General features: G+C 51.9%; 1 protein-coding gene across 2 annotated transcripts in view; it reads right to left on the reverse strand.

The window, feature by feature from the left end:
• LOC147689505 (pyrethroid hydrolase Ces2e-like) overlaps positions 1-23842 on the reverse strand; it is a 279745-nt gene that overhangs the window by 114933 nt on the left and 140970 nt on the right. For both annotated transcript variants that reach the window (XM_086942262.1, XM_086942261.1), the window contains exons 4-5: positions 23040-23173; positions 17823-17976 (exon numbers count right to left, since the gene is read on the reverse strand). In XM_086942262.1, coding sequence (XP_086798388.1) covers positions 17823-17976; positions 23040-23173 — 288 coding nt within the window. The remainder of the gene's footprint in view (positions 1-17822; positions 17977-23039; positions 23174-23842) is intronic.

Raw genomic sequence — 23842 nt, forward strand, 5'->3', positions numbered from 1 at the left:
GTCCTTCGTCTTAACTATATGAAGTAAGTGATTCTTCGGGTGTTGGAGATGTCCTCATATTCTTTGGCATCAAGAACACCTCACCAAAATTGGCTGGAAACACTCTGGGAGGCCTCTTGTTAAGCTGTCCATCAACCTGGCAAAAGGCTGGAAGACCTTTGCATACTGCTAAGGTGGGCAGGGCTAAATGGGTGAAGCTTCCAACTGATTGGCACATTTGCATATTGGTAGTAGTTTAAAGGAAGCTCCAAGGACAAGAAAGAACCCACTCATCAGAGTCACTACAGATTGGGCTTCAATAGATCAATGATGCATTCAGCCCCAACAAGGATGTCAGATCGTTTTTCGATGTGGAATTGCCGATGCATCACGCTTGCTTTGGCTTTGCCTTTGCCAAGCCCAGGACGTTAGGATCCTGTGTCCTTTATAGAAGAGGGAGGGCTGCCCGACCCACCTCTCTGGGTAGATTCCGAACCTAGGGACCCCATTCCCTCGGACCTACCCAAGAATGAATGAGGGAGGAATGACCAAGCAGTCCCTCCCCTCCCTGGGCCTATTCCAGCCCGGGGGACTCCCATCACCGGGGGCCTGCCAATAAATGGAAGAGGTTGGGGGCGCTGCAGCTCCCCTGCCTGGGCCAATTTTAGCCCCAGGGACCTCATCCCCGAGGCCTGGCCTATTCATGTGTGGTCCCCTGGAGCCCACCCAGAACACCCAGCGTGTAATGTTGGGGACCGCAGGGAAGCCCCAATGACCCCACAGTCCCCCAGGCTACCTGTCTCCAGCTGGAGTCAGCATTGCTCCTGCATGTAGGGAGCAGCCAAAGACCCTGCTCGATGCATGTGAGAGCAATCCTTTCATCTGTTTTCCTGCCCAGTTGACAACGAGCAGGAAAACAGATGAATAGTGCGCTCCCAGCAAGTGCGATCAGTTTTCCTGCTCCCTCCCACTGGGAACAGATTTACTGTTTGCTCTCGTAGCGGGAGCTGTCAAAGCTCCCTCCAAGCAAAAGCAAATGGCTATCTCCCAAGAGTGGGCGCCATGGGAGATAGGGAGCTGGCCTTGGCAGGTGGCGGCCCCACTCCTTTCTTCTTGCAGGGCCTGCCCTGGGAAGGTGGTGGTCCCTAGATCTAACAACATGCCCGGAAGGGAGCCGTGCGGCCCCCTCCTGCTAATCAAACAACAAAGCCTCAGGTAGTTGGTAGTCCCCAGATACGTACATGGTCGTGGAGGGGGCATATGGCCCCCCTTCCTCTACTAAAATATTTTAAAAGAAACCCTCCAGGACCTGGCCGACTCGGGCTAATCATTCAACAAGTGTGGGAGACTAATTTTTTTTACTCACAATTGTTCAGCAAAAAGAAATTTTAAATGCTTTTTTGCCCTGGACTAGGGAGTCAGTGTATTCCTACCCTGCCCCGTTTTCTTTACTTTATTGGGATTTTTTATGGGGGGACTCAGCTGAGTCCCAAAATGGCTGCCAACACTCCCTGGTTAAAGTGTTGGCAGACAATCATATCTCTGCACGACGTCATCAAAATTCACGACCCTAGAAATAGAAATTTCTTTTTCTTTCCAAATCTCAAAAACTACTGAAGTGATTTACATCAACAAACAAAAAGGAGGCTTCTGGTCTAAGATCTACCTTTCTGCCAAACTTGGTGTGATCCCGTTCAGCGCTTTGGGCTGAAGTTTTATCTAAATTCACTATGGGAATTAACATGGGAAGCATACTTTTTTTTCCCACCCCCCCATTTATTTGGCCCTGCTTGATGGATCAGCCAGAAACTTTCCATGCACAAGAAGACCCTTGTCACATGGCCCATGTTAGACGGGACCTGGAGGGTCGGCCGAGGACAAGGGGAGAGGCCTCCGGGGAGAGCCGCCTCTTAGCGATCGTACAGACAAGTAACTTCCCCCCCACAGATGGACACCACACAAAAGATAAGGTTAACGCTTTTTATATGCAGTTCTTGAAGTAAGGTAATACGGTACAGTGAGATCAGGATACGAGGATCCTCTCAATTCTAGTCTCTGGCAGGGAAAGGGGGTAGCGGGACAGTCTGGTTACCAATCTGGTATTGAGGTGGAATGATGATAGCTCACAATCCTCGAGCTCGGCGTTCTGGAGGGTCGGGCCGCGGCAGCGCCAGCAGGTCCCGAGGAGGTCGTAGATAGCAACGGGCCGCGGCAGCGCCAGCAGGTCCCGACGAGGACGTAGGTTGCAAAGGGCCACGGCAGCGCCAGCAGGTCCCTATGAGGATGAAGGTTGCAGAAGGCCGCGGCAGCGCCAGCAGGCAGGACGACAGTTCACAAGGCAGGGCTGTGGCAGCGCCAGTAGTCCGTCAAGGATGAGTTCTTCACGGTGTCTCTCGACTCCAGGATACAACTGCCTTCCTGCTCTGGAGCTGCCTCAGTTATAGGTCTGGCGCCCTTTGATGTCCGGACCCTCGCACTTGGAGGTCGGGAGGTCCGGGATGAGGGAGTCCAGACACCCAGCAGGGGGGTGGAGCCAGTGCCCGGGGAGGCTGGGGGCGATCGGCACCTGGCGGGGGAGAGCCATCGACACTCCTCTCTCCCATTGACCTGCCAAGTGGTCCGTTCACCTCCTGGGTGGATGGTGGTGCCGGGATGTCGGGCCTGGCAGGCCCAGGGTTGGGGTCGAGCTGAGGCCTCGTGGTGCAGTGTCCAAGATGGCGGCTGGGCCCGGGCAATGGTGCTGACGGTGGCCTGGGCCAGTGATACAGAGGTGTTCGGGGGCAGGCTTGCGGGTTGCTCGGGGGACGGGTTGCGGGTTGCTTCTGTGGGTAGCACCTGGAGAGCCGGTGTCCGGGCTCCGTCATGCGGGGAGGGAGCGAGCCCTTCCTGGGGCCTGTCCAACATGCGTCCCACCCAGCTGAAGGCGGGGAGAGTCACCCATCCTCTTGGGGACTCTCCTCGTCGAGGCGGAAAAAGCGTGACAGGCCATCCGCGTTGGCGTGGTCTTGGCCCGGGCGATGCTCCACAGTGAAGTCCATCCCCTGCAGGGAGATGGACAATCGCAACAGTTTGGGATTCTCCCCCGCATCTGCATTAACCATTGCAGGGGGCGATAATCTGTTTGTACCCGAAAGTGGGTACCGAAGAGGTAGGGACGGAGCTTCTTGAGGGCCCACACTACTGCAAAGGCCTCCCGCTCGATGGTACTCCAGCGCTGTTCTCGGGCCAGCAGGCGTCGGCTGATGAAGGCCACTGGTTGGTCGACTCACTCGGGGTTCAGTTGGGAGAGGACGGCCCCAATGCCATGGTCTGAGGCATCAGTCTGGACGATGAACTCACGGCTGTAGTCGGGGGCCTGGAGCACAGGGGCGGTGCACATGGCGGCCTTCAGCTTCTCGAAGGCCGCTTGACTGTCTGGGGTCCAGTTGACTGTTTTTGGGTGTTTCTTGGATGTGAGTTCCGTGAGGGGCCCCACAATGCTGCCATAGTCCTTCACAAACCGCCGGTAGTATCCGGTGAGCCCCAAGAAGGCTCGTACCTCGGTTTGGGTGACGGGGGGCTGCCAGGACTGGATGGCAGCGATCTTGAGCTGGAGAGGGGCCACTAGACCGCTCCCCACTTGGTGCCCGAGGTAGGTCACGGACCCCTGGCCAATTTGGCACTTGCTGGCCTTGATTGTGAGGCCGGCTCGTTGAAGGGCCTGCAGGACCTCTCGGAGGTGGCGGAGGTGGTCTGCCCAGTGGCGGCTGTATACCGCAATATCGTCCAGGTAGGCGGCGCTGAATTCTTCTAGGCCCGCCAATACCTGGTTCACAAGTCGTTGAAAAGTGGCTGGAGCGTTTTTCATGCCGAATGGCATCACTGTGAACTGGTAGTGTCCATCCGGGGTGGAGAAAGCGGATCGTTCTTGGGCCCTGGGGGTGAGGCCGATCTACCAGTAGCCCGCTGTCAGGTCGAAGATGCTCAGGTAGCGGGCAGCCCCCATGCGGTCAACCAGTTCATCTGCTCGGGGGATGGGATGAGCGTCGGTTCGGGTGACAGCGTTCAGACCCCGATAGTCGACGCAGAATCGGAGCTCGGGCGTGGTGCCCGGGGCAGCCGCTTTGGGGACCAGTACGACTGGGCTGGCCCAGGGGCTGTCTGAGGGCTCGATGACTCCGAGTGTGAGCATTTTGGAGACTTCTTCTTGGATGCAGGCGCGCACCCGATCTGGTACTCGGTACGCCCGGTGTCGGATAGGGGGACTGTCCCCGGTGTCCACGTCGTGAAGGCACCAGGGGGTGACTCCGAGGGTGAGGGAAAACAGGTTTGCAAATTGCAGCAGGAGGGCCCGACAGTCTTGGCGCTGCTCCGGGGTCAGGGCATCGGAGAGTCAGACCCCGTCCACCGAACCATCTTTTTCACGGGTCCTCAGTAGGTCAGGGAGGGGCTCGGAGTCTTCTTCCGCCCCACTGTCTGTAGCCATCAGTAGGCTGAGCTCCGAGCGCACGAAGTGCGGTTTGAGTCTGTTGGCGTGGAGGACCCGGAGGGGGTTCCGGGGGGATTCCATGTCGATGAGATAGGTGACAGGGCCCTTGCGTTCGATCACCTTGAAGGGTCCTGTCCATTTGTCTTGCAAGGCACAAGGCTCGGTGGGGGACATCACCCACACCTGCTGACCAGGCTCGAACTCGATGGAGGAGGCATGTTGATCGTACCATTTCTTCATGTCCACCTGACTGGCCTCAAGGTTGGCTTTAGCGATCTCCCTGAATCGCCTGGTCTGATTGCGGAGGGTCAGGAGGTACTTATAGACGTCTGGAGGGGTTTTCAGGGGGGCCATTTCCCATTCTTCTTTCACTAGGCTGAGGGGCCCTCGGACAGGGTGTCCGTACAGGAGCTCGAAGGGGCTGAAGCTGAGGGACTTCTGGGGGACTTCTCGGTAGGCGAAGAGGAGGCACGGGAGTAGCACGTCCCACTGGCGGCGTAGGGGTTCCTCTAGCCCCATGATCATCCCCTTGAGAGTGCGGTTGAACCGCTCGACCAGTCCATTTCCTTGCGGGTGATAGGGGGTTGTGAATCAGTAGGTGACTCCGCACTGCTGCCAGAGGGATTTCATATATTTGGAAATAAAGTTCGTGCCTCTGTCGCTGATGACCTCCCGGGGGAAGCCCACTCGAGAGAAGTTCCCCATCAAGGCTCGGCCTACCACTGGTGCGGTCACAGTTCGAAGGGGAACGGCCTCGGGAAAGCGGGTGGCGTGGTCCACCAGGACCAGGATGAATCGGTGCCCTTGTGCTGTTCGGGGGTCCAGGGGCCCCACAATGTCTATTCCCACCCTTTCGAACGGGGTGGTGACGACGGGGAATGGTTGCAGGGGTGCCTTGAGTTTTCGGCCGCTCTTTCCGCTGGCCTGGCAGGTGGGGCAGGCCCGGCAGTGGTTGGAGACGTCATTTCGCATCTTTGGCCAGTAAAAGTGGGTTACCAGGCGGTTGTAGGTTTTGTCTTGCCCCAGGTGCCCAGCCAGGGGGACATCATGTGCCAAGTTCAAAAGGAAGTCTCTGAAGCGGAGGGGCACCACCAGCACCCTACTGGCCCCCAATTCCGCTATTCTTTGCTCGCTGTACAGTAGGTCATTGTCCCAATAGATCCAGTGGGCCCCTGCGGTGTCTCCCGCGCTCTGGGCGAGGGCTTGCTGTCGGAGTCCCTCGAGGGAGGGACAGGTCTTTTGCTCCTGCCGGAATTGTTCCTGGGTGGGCCCCCCCTCTTGACGCCACTGAGCCAGTTCTGGAAGGTCTTGGGTCTGAGCGGGCCCTTCTTGGGTTTGTTCTGGGGGGTCAGTCTGGACGGTGTCTTCCTCTGGAGTGATCGGGGAGGAGGTGCTGGCCATTCGGGTTCTTCGGGTCTGGGGATGGCGCGGGCGGCCATGGACCGGGTTGTTACGCACGCCCAGTCCGGGAGGCCCAACATCCCCAGGTGCTCTCTTCTTTCAACGGCCGCCCACGGGGAACTCTCGAGATCATTCCCCAGGAGGCAGTCCACGGGTGCATCATCGCGGACAGTCACTTTTAGCATGCCGGACACTCCTCCCCATTCGAAGGGGACGCAGGCCATCCGACACAGGCTCTCAGAATTGTCGGCCGATCGGACGGGGCACAGAACGTTTGGCAGGATTTGTTATGGGGTCACCAGGTGACAGCGGACGGCCGTCACACTGGCCCCGTGTCACGCAGGGCTTCGGCCTTGCGCCCATTTATGTTCACCCACTGGCTGTATTTTCTGGTGTTGGCGGGCAGGGGGACCCGCGGGATCATGTCTCTTCCCCCTAGGCAAGCTAGGACCATGGCGGTAGGTTCCCATTCGGGCGGCTCCTGCTCGTACTCTTCATGCTCTTCGGAGATTTGCTCCTCTCCTAGGGCGGCGGCAGCGACCTGGCGGGGCCCGGGAGTCTGGTTCTTTGGGCAGTTTGGGTCGCTGGCATAGTGGCCGATTCGCTGGCACCGGTGGCAAGTAACGTTGGCTCGGAACCCTGGGCGCATCGGGGGGTTTCCCCGACCGGCCGGGGGCGGGGTGGTGTTGGCGGGAGCTGCCGGGACGGCATCTCTGCCCCGGCCCTGGCCTCCTCCTCCTCCTCGGGGACGATGGTGACCGTGGCTGGTTCTGTTCTGCTCGGTTGGCCCACTCCGGGCCACTCGGGTGCTTTCCCATCGGTCAGCCTCGGCGGCGAGCTGCCGTGGTTCGGTCAATTTACTGTCGAGGAGGTGCTGCCTGAGCTCGACAAAGCAGTTGTTGGAGAGGTGCTCCCACACAATGAGGTTGAAGAGTTGCTCGTAAGTAGTTACGTGGCTCCCCTTTATCCATCCCTCGAAGGCTCGGCTGAAATAGTTCACATATTCTACCCAGGTCGTACCCGGGATCCGTGTGCAGTCGCGGAACCTCTGGCGGTACATCTCGGGCGTGAGCCCATATCGAGTGAGGAGGGCGGCCTTCATGTGGTCATAGGACGTCATCTGATGGTCCGGAAGCTGTAGCAGGGCATCGCGGCCTTCATTGACGAACCTCCCCCATAGACCGGCTCCCCAGTCACTTCGATCGATCCGGTGGGAGGTCATGGCGATCTCGTAGGCCTTGAACCTCTGTTGTATGTCGTCGTTCCGATAATATTCTCGGACGGCATCTTTAGGGATGTGGACCTTTGGTTCTGTAGCGCCTGGGGTGCGCGGTTGCTCGGGCACCCCTAGTTCTTTGTTCTGTTTCCGCATTTCTATCTCTGCGAGCTTGCGCTCGTGTTCGTATGCCAGTCTTTTCTCTTCGAGTTCTCTTTGTCTTTGCTTTTCTTCTCGCTCTTCTCGGAGCCGTAAGTGTTCTAAGTTTATCTTTTGTTCTGCCAGTTTCAGCTCTCCGTCCAACTTGAGCCGTGCCAACTCTAATTCGTGGAGTCTGCTTTTTTCTCGTTCTTGGATCTCTTCCCGGGAGAGACCCGCTCTTCTTTCTTCGGTCGGAGTGGTGTTTGTCTCTGGTGCTTCGACGTTTTGGTCCCGGGGTCTGGCGGTACCTGTTTCTGCCCAAGATTCTAGGGCGTGTTTGAAGTCCTCTTTCGTGCTCAGACCGGTGGTAGCAATGCCTAGTTCTATGCAAAATTGTTTTAGCTCTCGATGGCTGTACTCTTCTAGTTTTTCCATCTGGAATTTCTCTGTGGATCCGCTCTCTTTGGTTGACATTGTGGTTTAGTCGTGGGGTGAGTTACTCTCTGTACGATTACGCGTTGGTTCGGATCGCGCCGCTGGCCACCAATGTTAGACGGGACCTGGAGGGTCGGCCGAGGACAAGGGGAGAGGCCTCCGGGGAGAGCCGCCTCCTAGCGATCGTACAGACAAGTAACTTCCCCCCCACAGATGGACACCACACAAAAGATAAGGTTAACGCTTTTTATATGCAGTTCTTGAAGTAAGGTAATACGGTACAGTGAGATCAGGATACGAGGATCCTCTCAATTCTAGTCTCTGGCAGGGAAAGGGGGTAGCGGGACAGTCTGGTTACCAATCTGGTATTGAGGTGGAATGATGATAGCTCACAATCCTCGAGCTCGGCGTTCTGGAGGGTCGGGCCACGGCAGCGCCAGCAGGTCCCGAGGAGGTCGTAGATAGCAACGGGCCGCGGCAGCGCCAGCAGGTCCCGACGAGGACGTAGGTTGCAAGGGGCCGCGGCAGCGCCAGCAGGTCCCTACGAGGATGAAGGTTGCAGAAGGCCGCGGCAGCGCCAGCAGGCAGGACGACAGTTCACAAGGCAGAGCTGCGGCAGCGCCAGCAGTCCGTCAAGGATGAGTTCTTCACGGTGTCTCTCGACTCCAGGATACAACTGCTTTCCTGCTGTGGAGCTGCCTCAGTTATAGGTCTGGTGCCCTTTGATGTCTGGACCCTCGCACTTGGAGGTCGGGAGGTCCGGGATGAGGGAGTCCAGACACCCAGCAGGGGGGTGGAGCCAGCGCCCGGGGAGGCTGGGGGCGATCGGCACCTGGCGGGGGAGAGCCATCGACACTCCTCTCTCCCATTGACCTGCCAAGTGGTCCGTTCACCTCCTGGGTGGATGGTGGTGCCGGGATGTCGGGGCCTGGCCAGGCCCAGGGTTGGGGTCGAGCTGAGGCCACGCGGCCTCGTGGTGCAGTGTCCAAGATGGCGGCTGGGCCCGGGCAATGGTGCTGACGGTGGCCCGGGCCAGTGATACAGAGGTGTTCGGGGGCAGGCGTCCCGTAGGGGACGGGCTGCGGGTTGCTTCTGTGGGTAGCACCTGGAGAGCCGGTGTCCGGGCTCCGTCATGCGGGGGGGGAGCGAGCCCTTCCTGGGGCCTGTCCAACAGCCCATCAGGAAGTTGTCGTCTCCACTAAGTTCGCATGAGATCTTCAGACATTACACGGCTTTGCGCATGTTTCTACATAGCTTTATTTTTTCAAAGGCTTTCTTCGCACTTTTCACATGAGAACAGTCTGCTGTGTGCTTTCTCTGTCTGTTCCTGTTATTTCATCTGAACATCATGAGCAAGGTCGCTAAACAATGCCTCTTGTTATTCTGTTCTGGTCAGGCCTTAGCACCTAGACACAACATACTGACGCAGCTGAGATTTGGGACAACGTACTTTCGTCTTATGGAAATACACAAATAGGTAGAACACGCTTGGAGAGGGACCTTTTCAGGGAGAAGAGCGAGACCGCACCTGTGATGTAGATATACCCTCTATAGGCTAAGGTATGGGGTCTGCTGACAAAGCCCGGAGATCTTGTATTATATAATAATACAGCTTCTTAGCAAGGGGCGGGAGGTCAGGCTCTATTGTCTTTTCATGATGACATCTCCCTTCATGGTTTATGGACTGAATGCTCTGCGGACTGTATTTGTACTCTGCATTTTACTACTTTTTGTGGCACGTATACTGCATGTTAGGGCACGTTAGTTAAAATAATTATTTTAAACTGTTTCACGTCTCTGACAGATCTTTTTGTGGACAAGTACAAGAGTGCGAGCAAAAGGGTGTGTCTTCTTACTGCGATTCCAGAGAGATCTGGGGGTGTAGTGTTCTGGGGTGTCTCATCATTTGTTTCTCTGTGAGTGAGAGGAGGGCAATTGAGACACTATAGCTCGTCGGTCCTGGGCTTATGGGTACTCAGGTGGTAGGATGACTCCGTCTCTACTCACCAAGGTCCTATAATCCTACGCATAGTTCTTGGACAGAATCCATGCAACAGCTTTGCCCGCTATGCCACTGGATTCAAGCTATCCTGGCTGATGAGGGGTGTTGCCCCGAAACCGGTCCTAGGATGCTTGTTTCTGGTCCAGGAGGACCCGGCTTGGCAGTTCAGGCTGGAATACTCCCATGAGGAGCAGGGTCGAGAATAATAACAGCAATATTTTCAACATTGATATTAACAACATGGATATTTTTGGAATCGATATTAACACTTTCTATATTTCTAACCTCAACATTACTTACCTTAACATTGATATTCTTGGCATTGATATTCTCAGGACTATATTTCTGTCTGAAGATATTTCCAACTCAATACTTTTGAAGGCTGATATTAAAATTTTGATATATTTTCTGAATACCGCAAACAAATGTCACTCAGGACATGTAAAACTAAAACAAACATGTGGTATCCCTTAAATACTATGCACTCAGCTCTATGAGTAGCTAGGGGCTACATAAGTATTAAAAAGGAAGGTTTAGGCGCGGCAAAAGGTATAGTTTGCCAGATCAACAAGCATTTACAATGCAATGGTCTCGGCATCATTAAAGGTGGAGCTATTGGCATTGCTCATGACATTTCTTTTTTTTCTTTAAATCATAAATAAATGGCATTGTCATTTACATTGCCAATACACAGCACTCTGCACTCAACAGCACACACCACTCTGCACTCAACAGCACACACCACTCTGCACTCAACAGCACACACCACTCTGCACCTGCACTCACTGCTCTGCACACTCACTCTGCACTCACTACTCTGCACTCACTACTCTGCATTCCGCACTCACTACTCACTACTCTACGCACTCACTACTCACACTCTGCACTCACTAGTCTGCACTCACTACTCTGCACTCACTACTCTGCACTCACTACTCTGCACTCACTACTCTGCACTTACTACTCTGCACTTACTACTCTGCACTCTGCATTCACTACTCTGCACTCTGCACTCACTACTCTACACTCACTACTCACTACTCTGCGCTCACTACTCACTACTCTGCACTCACTACTCACTACTCTGCACTCACTACTCTGCACTCTGCACTCACTACTCTGCACTCACTACTCACTACTCTGCACTCACTACTCACTACTCTGCACTCACTACTCTGCACTCTGCACTCACTACTATGCACTCTGCACTCACTACTCTGCACTCTGCACTCACTACTCACTACTCTGCACTCACTACTCACTACTCTGCACTCACTACTCACTACTCTGCACTCACTACTCACTACTCTGCACTCACTACTCTGCACTCTGCACTCACTACTCTGCACTCTGCACTCACTACTCTACACTCACTACTCACTACTCTGCACTCACTACTCACTACTCTGCACTCACTACTCACTACTCTACACTCACTACTCTGCACTCTGCACTCACTACTCTGCACTCTGCACTCACTACTCACTACTCTGCACTCACTACTCTGCACTCACTACTCTGCACTCACTACTCTGCACTCTGCACTCACTACTCTGCACTCTGCACTCACTACTCTACACTCACTACTCTGCACTCACTACTCACTACTCTGCACTCGCTACTCACTACTCTGCACTCACTACTCTGCACTCTGCACTCACTACTATGCACTCTGCACTCACTACTCTGCACTCTGCACTCACTACTCTACACTCACTACTATGCACTCTGCACTCACTACTCTGCACTCACTACTCACTACTCTACACTCACTACTCACTACTCTGTACTCACTACTCACTACTCTGCACTCACTACTCACTACTCTACACTCACTACTCTGCACTCTGCACTCACTACTCTGCACTCTGCACTCACTACTCACTACTCTGCACTCACTACTCTGCACTCACTACTCTGCACTCACTACTCTGCACTCTGCACTCACTACTCTGCACTCTGCACTCACTACTCTACACTCACTACTCACTACTCTGCACTCACTACTCACTACTCTGCACTCGCTACTCACCACTCTGCACTCACTACTATGCACTCTGCACTCACTACTCACTACTCTGCACTCACTACTCTGCACTCACTACTCTGCACTCACTACTCTGCACTCACTACTCTGCACTCTGCACTCACTACTCTGCACTCTGCACTCACTACTCTGCACTCTGCACTCACTACTCTACACTCACTACTCACTACTCTGCACTCACTACTCACTACTCTGCACTCACTACTCACTACTCTGCACTCACTACTCTGCACTCTGCACTCACTACTCTGCACTCTGCACTCACTACTCACTACTCTGCACTCACTACTCTGCACTCACTACTCTGCACTCACTACTCCGCACTCTGCACTCACTACTCTGCACTCTGCACTCACTACTCTGCACTCACTACTCTGCACTCTGCACTCACTAGTCTGCACACTCACTACTCTGCACTCACTACTCTGCACTCACTACTCTGCACTCACTACTCTGCACTCACTACTCTGTACTCACTACTCACTACTCTGCACTCACTACTCACTACTCTGCACTCACTACTCTGCACTCTGCACTCACTACTCTGCACTCACTACTCACTACTCTGCACTCACTACTCACTACTCTGCACTCACTACTCTGCACTCACTACTGTGCACTCACTACTCACTACTCTGCACTCGCTACTCACTACTCACTACTCTGCACTACTCACTACTCTGCACTACTCACTACTCTGCACTCACTACTCTGCACTCACTACTCTGCACTCTGCACTCACTACTCTGCACTCACTACTCACTACTCTGCACTCACTACTCACTACTCTGCACTCACTACTCACTACTCTGCACTCACTACTCACTACTCTGCACTCACTAATCCCTACTCTGCACTCACTAATCACTACTCTGCACTCACTACTCTGCACTCACTACTCTGCACTCACTACTCTGCACTCACTACTCTGCACTCTGCACTCACTACTCTGCACTCTGCACTCACTACTCTGCACTCTGCACTCACTACTCTGCACACTCACTACTCTGCACTCACTACTCTGCACTCACTACTCTGCACTCACTACTCTGCACTCACTTTTCACTACTCTGCACTCACTACTCACTACTCTGCACTCACTAGTCACTACTCTGCACTCACTAGTCACTACTCTGCACTCACTAGTCACTACTCTGCACTCACTACTCTGCACTCACTACTCACTACTCTGCACTCACTACTCACTACTCTGCACTCACTACTCACTACTCTGCACTCACTACTCTGCACTCACTACTCACTACTCTGCACTCACTACTCTGCACTCACTACTCTGCACTCACTACTCACTACTCTGCACTCACTACTCACTACTCTGCACTCACTACTCACTACTCACTACTCACTACTCTGCACTCACTACTCTGCACTCACTACTCACTACTCTGCACTCACTACTCTGCACTCACTACTCTGCACTCACTACTCACTACTCTGCACTCACTACTCTGCACTCACTACTCTGCACTCACTACTCACTACTCTGCACTCACTACTCACTACTCACTACTCTGCACTCACTATTCACTACTCACTACTCTGCACTCACTACTCTGCACTCACTACTCTGCACTCACTACTCACTACTCTGCACTCACTACTCTGCACTCACTACTCTGCACTCACTACTCTGCACTCACTACTCACTACTCTGCACTCACTACTCACTACACTGCACTCACTACTCGCTACTCTGCACTCACTACTCACTACTCACTACTCTGCACTCACTACTCACTACTCTGCACTCACTACTCACCACTCACTACTCTGCATTCACTACTCTGCACTCACTACTCTGCACTCACTACTCTGCACTCTACACTCACTACTCACTACTCTGCACTCACTACTCTGCACTCACTACTCTACACTCACTACTCTGCACTCACTACTCTACACTCACTACTCTACACTCACTACTCTACACTCACTACTCACTACTATGCACTCACTACTCACTACTCTGCACTCACTACTCACTACTCCGCACTCACTAGTCACTACTCTGCACTCACTACTCACTACTCACTACTCTGCACTCACTACTCTGCACTCACTACTCACTACTCTGCACTCACTACTCTGCACTCACTACTCTGCACTCACTACTCACTACTCTGCACTCACTACTCTGCACTCACTACTCACTACTCTGCACTCACTACTCACTACTCTGCACTCACTACTCACTACTCACTACTCTGCACTCACTATTTACTACTCACTACTCTGCACTCACTACTCTGCACTCACTACTCTGCACTCACTACTCTGCACTCTACACTCACTACTCACTACTCTGCACTCACTACTCTGCACTCACTACTCTGCACTCACTACTCTGCACTCACTACTCACTACTCACTACTCTGCACTCACTACTCTGCACTCACTACTCACTACTCACTACTCTGCACTCACTACTCTGCACTCACTACTCTGCACTCACTACTCTGCACTCACTACTCACTACTCTGCACTCACTACTCACTACTCTGCACTCACTACTCGCTACTCTGCACTCACTACTCACTACTCACTACTCTGCACTCACTACTCACTACTCTGCACTCACTACTCACTACTCACTACTCTGCACTCACTAATCTGCACTCACTACTCTGCACTCACTACTCTGCACTCTACACTCACTACTCACTACTCTGCACTCACTACTCACTACTCTGCACTCACTACTCTACACTCACTACTCTGCACTCACTACTCTACACTCACTACTCTACACTCACTACTCTACACTCACTACTCACTACTATGCACTCACTACTCACTACTCTGCACTCACTACTCACTACTCTGCACTCACTAGTCACTACTCTGCACTCACTACTCACTACTCACTACTCTGCACTCACTACTCTGCACTCACTACTCTACACTCACTACTCTACACTCACTACTCACTACTCTGCACTCACTACTCTGCACTCACTACTCTGCACTCACTACTCTGCACTCACTACTCTGCACTCTACACTCACTACTCACTACTCTGCACTCACTACTCTGCACTCACTACTCTGCACTCACTACTCACTACTCTGCACTCACTACTTTGCACTCACTACTCACTACTCTGCACTCACTACTCTGCACTCTGCACTCACTACTCTGCACTCTGCACTCACTACTCTGCACTCTGCACTCCCTACTCTGCACCCACGACTCACTACTCACTACTCTGCACTCACTACTTTGCACTCTACACTCACTATTCACTACTCTGCACTCACTACTCTGCACTCACTACTCTGCACTCACTACTCTGCACTCACTACTCTGCACTCTGCCCTCACTACTCTGCACTCTGCACTCACTACTTTGCACTCTGCACTCACTACTCTGCACTCACTACTCACTACTCTGCACTCACTACTCTGCACTCACTACTCACTACTCTGCACTCACTACTCACTACTCTGCACTCACTACTCACTACTCTGCACTCACTACTCTGCACTCACTACTCTGCACTCACTACTCTGCACTCACTACTCTGCACTCTGAATTTACACTCTGCACATTCACTCTGCACTCACTACTTCACACTCTGCACTCTGCGCACTCTGCACTCACACTCTGCTCACTCACTACTTCACACTCTGCACTCTGCGCACTCTGAACTGTGCACTCACACTATAATAATCCTTATGCAGAATTCCTCTAATGTATAAGCAGCTTTGGTTTTTCCTATAGGCGCCAAAGAGTCAATGATAGGAAAAGAGGGCAGAGTGCTAACCCCATCTCCCCACCCACAGACAACCAAAAATTATCTTCTGCGTTGTTTTGTTCTAATAAATAATGAATAAGGAATTTAAAGTATATGTATGGGCGAGTGGAAGGTGATCTATTGTATTCAATATATTTTAACACAATTGGTGTTCATGGTTACCTTTACAAACGTGAGATGAAGATGATGCTCAGTTTTTAGATATATAAGGAAATTTTGTCGAGTACATTCAAGTTCAACCCACTGGCTGTAAGCAACAAGCTGAGGATCAACGGCCGCGAAACAGCGTGGCGGGCGCGCACGAGACCAGCGTGGGCGTGCACATCAGCTGAAGATCGCCTAGGAAGACACCAAGTCTGCCTGCTGCCATGACTGACCTGCTGCGAGGGAAAGAGCCCGGTGAGTGGGGGTAGAGTGGGGGCGGCAGAGAGGGAGTGGGCAGAGAGGGAGGGTGTGTGTGTGTGTGTGTGTGTGTGTGTGTGTGTGTGTGCGTGCGTGCGTGCGTGAGTGTGTGCTTCCGTGAGTGTGAATGTGGAGCAAGAGATTTGCACGGCTGGGGGGGAGGAGCCAGGGGGCGCGTCCACGAGGTGCAATCGGCGCTCGTACCCAGCTCTATGTCCCTTGACAAGCAACTCGGCTGCAATAGGTCTCGAAGCCGAGACCTAAAAAGGCAGTTTTAAAACTGCGCACACAGGCTGCAGGGGCTGGGGCAGGGGCAGGGGCAGGGGCTGCAGGGGCAAGGGCAGGGGCTGCAGGGGCAGGGGCTGCAGGGGCAGGGGCAGGAGCAGAGGCTGCAGGGGCAGGGGCTGCAGGGGCAGGGGCAGGCCTGTAGGTATATTTTACAGTATTAAATGAGTGGGCGGCAGAATGGATGCTGCCAGCCCCTAGTAGCACTTAATTTACAAGTAGTACCTTGTACCAGGGCCTTACAAGTAAATTAAATGTACCAATCAGGTGTATTCCAATGTGTTCATATTTAGGGAAAGAGCGCAGGCACTTTATCACTGGTTGGAATGCGTAAAGTGCACAGAATTCTAATGATAACAAAAACAAATTCAGTAAAAATGGGGGTGAGAGCACAATGTGTGGCGGAATACAATGCCAAAGATGTCAGCTCTAACCCCCTGGGGCATATTTACAATGAAATGGCGCAGCCTGGGGCCGCAAGCAATGTTGCTGCACTGAGCTGCATCATTTAAAAAAAACAGGACGCCAAAACAGTAGCCATATACCAATGCAGGCGCCATGGTGCAAGGGTGTCTGCGTTGCAGGGATGATTGTGTTTGTGCAGGAAGGGACCCTTTCCTTCATGGCGTGTTGCTTCTTCTGTGTGCGCCGCAGGATGCAGCACACTTAGAAAGAGCAAAAGACGAGGAGGATTAAAACTATAAAGGGTTCGTTATTGGGGCTGCCTCAAATTTACCAATCCTTGTAAATCTGGGGCCGTGTCAAAAATCAATGGATGTTGAGCGGGAACACTCACAGAACCACCCATGACACGCCCCCTTAACTCAGAGTGCTGTTTGTGTTTGTATTTATATAGCGCCTTCTACCCTGAGGTCTCGTAGCACTATATTCATAACGCTGTGGTAACCCTTCCTGGTCTGTTCCTGTGAGGCGTCCACTCCTGGGCACTACCAAGGTGAAGCCAGGCCTCCAGGCGCTGCTGGGGCCGTTGTGGAGATTAAGCAAGCTATTGCCCAGAGTCACAGAGTGGGACCCAAGATTAGAGTAGCCGCCGAGGCGAGAATTATTAGGTCCGAGGAAATTGAGTCCAAGAGCCGCCGAGGCGGGAATTGAACCCTGGTCCTGGGCCAGACCTCTGCATCAGGGTCTGCCGCTCTAACCATTGAGCCACACTTCTCCACTGTATGAAAGAGGGCTATATTTACAAGGCCGTGTAAAGTCAGACAACGTGGCTTTGCGTTTCCATGTACATATGAGGCAGCACACCGCGCCACCAGAGCATCAAGGAAAGTGATGCTCCGGAGGCAACAGGTGTTGTGAATATACCCTGATGTATTCTCACCATCCCACTCTGTGTCTCACTCACTCACACATGCAAACACACACATGCACAATGTATGTGTCGAAGGATGCTAGCCTTATTGGTGCACCTGTTCAAAGAGTTGAGAACCACCACAGAATGAGGCCTCGAGTGGGATAAGGAGCTGACATTCGGGGGTGATCTTGTTGGACACAATCTTATTTTGGAAGCGGTCAGTCACCCCACCTGACTCAGGGGCTGGAGCTGTCACCACGGTGCCCATGGCCCCATGAACAAGATGGCGGATGGTCCGATGCACATGTCTAACATTATTAAATAAAAAGGACCCACTGGTTTCACTGAAGACTCACATGTGCGGAAGTGCTGACCCCTCCTGCTGATTCTCCAAAGATGGTAACAGAGTTGGGGTTCCCTCCAAAGTCCTCAATGCTCTCCTTCACCCACTTCAGGGCTGCAACTTGATCCAGGAAGCCCCAGTTTCCAGCCGCGTGTTCATCCCCGGTGCTGAAAGCAGAACACACAAGGAACAATCAATGGAATCACTGGTGAGCTAGAAGAGGGTTAAAGACACTGAAGGAAGGTGCGTGAGTCTGGAGGGAATATTTGAATTTACTCAGGGGACAGCGAGGCAGTGAAAGAGGACTCGATGAGGTTAGGTAAGGCATAAAGAAGCCAGAGAGGGCTCTGCCCATATTTACTAAGGGCTTGTGTGGACCTTGCATCTTGCAAGGTAACGTAATAAAACAAGTCCTTACGTGGCTCTGCGTGGCTTAGTAAATGTTGAGTATTGAAGGCAGTGCAAGTCGCTGCCTTGTTTTACTCTGCGTTGGAGAGACGTTCCGTGGGTGGAGTGTGGACGTTCCATGGGTGGAGTGTGGACGTTCCATGGGTAGAGTGTCGACGTTCCATGGGTGGAGTGTGGACGTTCCATGGGTGGAGTGTGGACGTTCCATGGGTAGAGTGTGGACGTTCCGTGTGTGGAGTGTCGACATTCTGTAGGTGGAGTGTGGACGTTCCGTGGGTGGAGTGTCGACGTTCTGTAGGTGGAGTGTGGACGTTCCGTGGGTGGAGTGTGGACGTTCCGTGGGTGGAGTGTGGACGTTCCGTGGGTGGAGTGTGGACGTTCCATATGTAGAGTGTGGGAATTCTGTGGGTGGAGTGTGGGCGTTCCGTGGGTGGAGTGTGGACGTTCCGTGGGTGGAGTGTGGACGTTCCATATGTAGAGTGTGGGAATTCCGTGGGTGGAGTGTGGGTGTTCCGTGGGTGGAGTGTGGGCGTTCCGTGGGTGGAGTGTGGGCGTTCCGTGGGTGGAGTGTGGGCGTTCCATATGTAGAGTGTGGGCATTCCGTGGGTGGAGTGTGGGCGTTCCGTGGGTGGAGTGTGGGCGTTCCGTGGGTGGAGTGTGGGCGTTCCCGTTCATCCATCCAAGGATTTTGGTGCATTCCCAGATTTACTGAGAAATGCAAACCTGGGAATGCGTCCAAATGATGCGCCATCCTAAAAAGTGGGTGTAGTGAGAAGATATATGTTTATTCCTCCTTGCTATTTCCTCTCTTTAAGTGCGCTGCATTCTGAAGCACACAAAGAAAGAGGAACATGCCTCTGAGGATTATTTTTGTGCTGGAAGACGCCCCTTCTTGCACAAGAACAGTCCTGCTTGTAACGCAGGACCCCTTGCACCACGGCGCACAAGTGTCGGCCCAATGTTAGTAAAACGGGCTCTCGGTGAGGCAGTGAAGAGGACACAGTGAGGGTCGGTAAGGCAGGGATGCAGTAAAAGATGGCTCAGTGAGGCTAGGAAAGTGCTAGACCTGACTTCCTTGGTGTGGTTTTTCTCCCAAAATTTTCCTTCACCCCTTCTGGTTTCTGAGTTGTTTTTGTTGACATTAGGACTCTAGCGCTGGTTAGTAGTGGTAAAGTGCACAAAGTAATTGTTCTCTATCCCCCAAAAATATAAAATTGGCCTACACCTAAGGTGCACATTTTATATACTTATAAATCCCTACTATATGGTACTACCTGTACCCAGGGCCTGCAAATGAAATGCTACTAGTTGGCCTGCAGCAGTCACTGTGCCACCCAAGAAAGCATCAGTTGACATCATGTTTCAGGCCTGCAGACCTCACCCGTGGAGTTCTGCAAGGATCCTCCCTGAGCCCAGCCCTCTTCAACGCATACATGATCCCTCTAGCCTGCAGCATCTGCTCTCATGACATCAACGTCGTCTCCTACGGTGATGAGGCACTTCTCAGTCTCCCCCTCACAGACAAGACGCCCAGAATCCGGCTGAAGTTCAGAGCGTGCATGACTGAAACCACCCGCTGGATGAAGACCAATGGCCAGACCTACAAAGCCCTTGTGCTTCCCTTGCAACACGCAAGATAATGATTTTGTTATGTTTTGTGATGCCCGAGGATTGTTGCTACATGAGTCTAAAACTAAGTATATGGTTTTAAAAAAAGGAGCGGCCAACCCCACAGAAGGATCGGTGTCAATCGGAAACAGTAAGCTGGAGCGAGTTGATGCCTTTGACTACTTTGGCATCTGCCTGACATCGACAATTAATGGGGCTGCACATATTGAGAAAGTCAAAATGCAATTTATACACCAGACTGCTAACATCACCAAAATACCTACGAAAACACTGTCCAGGCAGCTCGCCCTGCCCTGGAAATCTATAAATCAAGGTATTAGGAGGGGCGCTCTATAGAACGGAGCTGGGGGCCACTGGTCCCATAAACTGCTTGTCTGTAATTGAAAATCGCTTCCTTAGATCTTTGGTGGATTTACCTTCCAGTACCTGGACCTTGCACACATACAGCTAGTACACAAACTAATCTACAAACGTTTAATGTTCTGGCATAGGCTACGGTCAGTGGATGAGCTTGCCCCTTACCGGAAGCCTTTAATAGAGCTCCTGAGGTTACCATCAATATACTTGATCCCCTGGTTCAGATCAGTAAGAGAGCTGCTGGGAGGCTTGGAATGGAGGGGTTCTGGACAAACCCAGAAAGCCTAGCCACCCCTTCAAGAATAAAGCTGACCACACCAAGAATAAAGCTGAAAGCAAGGTTTTGGGAAGCCATATAAAAAAAGCACTGGTGAAAACCAATGGTCGCTTGACTTCTGACTTTTTAGATTTTAAATCTGTCTACTGTTTTGAGGGTACAATAGATGAAATGGTCCCCCCAATGGCACGTAAACTATTTTTCCAGTTTCGTTATAAGACCCTTCCCATAAAACTGTTTTGTTTAAAGTGGTGTAAAGATGTTCTTAATGATGACCTTTGTACCGTGTGCAATGCCAGTTCAGAAACAATCGTATACGTGTTATTCTTTTGTCCATATTACAAATCTTCAAAGAAAAAATGGATAATCCCACTGTGCAAACAAGTCGGTCCGGGCTACTACCTCGAGGTCTTAAGAGCTTTGATGACTGATACTCGTAGAGTAGTGGTTTTTGGCCTGTCTAGATACTGGCATGCACTTTGGATTAGGCACACTAAATGCACTTCATGATATATCAAATTTTTAGTTCCTCTTTTAATTATACTTTTATGGTAATAACGTTATTTAAGACTATCTTCATCTTGTATTTTATTCATACTGTGCTGTGTACTTTTATGATCTTTTATGATCGAAATAAAGTTGATGAATGAATGAAAGGATACTTCATACAAAGGTATAGGGAGTTGGGTTGTACCAAGAGTTGTGGCGTACGGTACTCCCACTTTGCTCTCGATAGTGTAGGTAGAACAAGTTAGGAGTATATGTATGTGCATAATTATATATTCATATAATCATACAATATTGTGATAATGGTTGAATTATTGATCTTTTTTACCATTCTTGTGATGCTAGTTACAATGCTTTGTTTCCTCCTGCTAATAATTGTAGCTCATGTTTTTACATAAATGGTTGAAATACCAATTTGTATATTTCTGGTGTCTCCCTTTGGGCATGCCTGACTGGCAACGAAAGGGTAGATTGTTTCCACGGTTTCCTTGAGGAATTAGAGAAGTCGTGTTCTGAGGTTTCAGATGTCGTCTGGTTCCCTGTAAGGTTAGGGTCCGGATGTGAGCTTAGTAGGAATTTGGCCGACATACTCTGATGATGTGCGTGGACAAAATAAACGTCATATTTTGGCGTTTATGTTGTCCCGATAAACAGTCCTACTCGATTCGTACGAATTGTAGGGCAATCTGACATGAACCACTGGAAAAATTCAGGCTCAAATTTAATTTTATTTAAGTCAAAGGGCGTGTGATGTCACTGCTGCTACCTCTGGTATTTGGTGAATCAACATCTATGGTTGAGAGTTTGTTCACTGTGCCCATGGGGCACTTTCACAGATGTCTGTGCGAGACCTCCATGGCTTCGGTAGTGGTCCCACACAAGAGCCCTGGGTATGGCATGAGAAGTGCTACTTTAAATTAGGAACCCCCTGTGCCGTTTCCATCAGCTTCGATACTTCCAATGGGTTCCCAGACTGGGCTTCCGCATCAGGAACACTTCCCTTCCCCTAATACATGGGGCAGATGTCCACAGATGCTCTTCTCTCTGCCCTGCTTGAAATTGTACCAACATCTGTATTCACAAATATAGAACTCCCAAGGATCCACACAGAGTGACGAGCAGCTGTCAACGTCACAATGTGTACTCCACAGATAGGGGCTAGCGATAGAGTCTAGGAACACCTTCATGATACACTGTCGAAGTACGGCATGATGTGGTACCTACTACAATTATGCGAACGCACACACACTCACTCACCAGTATCACTTACAGCTCCCTGGAGTACCTCCTAAGAGAGCCCCCACACCTCCTCAGAGAGCCCCCTTACCCCCTAAGAGAGCCCATTGCCTCCTAAGAGACCCCCCATACTTCATAAGAGCATTCCCATGCCTCTTAGGAAAGTCCCCATGCCTTCTAAGAGAGACCCCATACCTCATGAGAGACACCATACCTCCTAAGAGAGCCCCCAAACCTCTTTAGAGAGCCCTCATGCCTCTTAAAAACCCCATTCCTCCTAAAAGTGTCTCCATGCATCCTAAGAGAGCCCCTATACCCCCTTAGAGAGTCCCACATCTCCTTAGAGAGCCTCCGTGCCTCTTAAGAGAGCTCCCAAATCTCTGAAGAGAGCCCCCATACCTCCAAAGAGAGCCCTATAGCTCCTTAGAGAGCCCTCATATCTCTGAAAGGAGCCCCCATACCTCCAAAGAGAGCCCTATAGCTCCTTGGAGAGCCCTCATATCTCTGAAAGGAGCCCATATGCCTCCAAAGAGTCCAGAATAAGCTAGAGACTATGAGGCCATAAAGGTCTGAACGCCAACCATGGGGGGATGTTATTTAACATGGTCTCAGTCTGTACTCTCTCACATGAAACACAGAGTACCTGCAGGTCCTCCTCACCATTACCTGTTGGTGAGCTCATTGGGTTAGATAAACCTTCAGTACCGAATGGCGATCCAGCGATAACAGCGAATCAATAATGTGAATGGAAGTCTTGGGTGATCACCAGGGCTGGGTGATTGGTTCTGCAGCTGTGCGTATGATGTGGTTTGTTACCTTAAAAATCCCAGAACTCCCAGCCGGTACTGCATGGAAACCACCACCACGTCCTCATAGGCCGATAACGCTGATCCATGGATGAAAGATGCAGATCCCATGGACAGGCCACCGCCGTGAATCCAGACCATCACCTGAAAACGAGATGCAAAGATAACCTGAGAATAGTCCAAGCTCACTGGGTACACGTTACATCTAGTCAGCTTCATAGAATGATCCTTCCCCAGAGGGATTGGTCAACAGACTGCCCCTTCCCCAGAGGGATTGGTCAACAGACTGCCCCTTCCCCAGAGGGATTGGTCAACAGACTCCCCCTTCCCCAGAGGGATTGATCAACAAACTGATATTTCCCTAGAGGGATTGGTCAACAAACCGCCCCTTCCCCAGAGGGATTGGTCAACAGACTGCGCCTTCCCCAGAGGGATTGGTCAACAGACTCCCCATTCCCCAGAGGGATTGGTCAACAGACAGCCCCTTCCCCAGAGGGGATGATTCATGACTAGCCCTAACCTAAAGGGGCTGATTCATAAGCGTCCCTTCCCCAGAGGGATTGGTCAACAGACTGACCCTTCCCCAGAGGGATTGGTCAACATACTGCCCCTTCCCCAGAGGGATTGGCCTAGAGACTGCCCCTTCCCCAGAGGCATTGATCAACAGACTGATCCATCCCCAGAGAGATTGGCCAACAGACTGCCCCTTCCCCAGAGGGATTGGCCAACAGACTGCCCCTTCCCCAGAGGGATTGGTCAACAGACTGATCCATCCCCAGAGGGATTGGTCAACAGACTGCCCCTTCCCCAGAG

Source organism: Lissotriton vulgaris, chromosome 10, assembly GCF_964263255.1.
Source record: "Lissotriton vulgaris chromosome 10, aLisVul1.2, whole genome shotgun sequence".
NCBI classification, from domain to species: Eukaryota; Metazoa; Chordata; class Amphibia; order Caudata; family Salamandridae; genus Lissotriton; species Lissotriton vulgaris.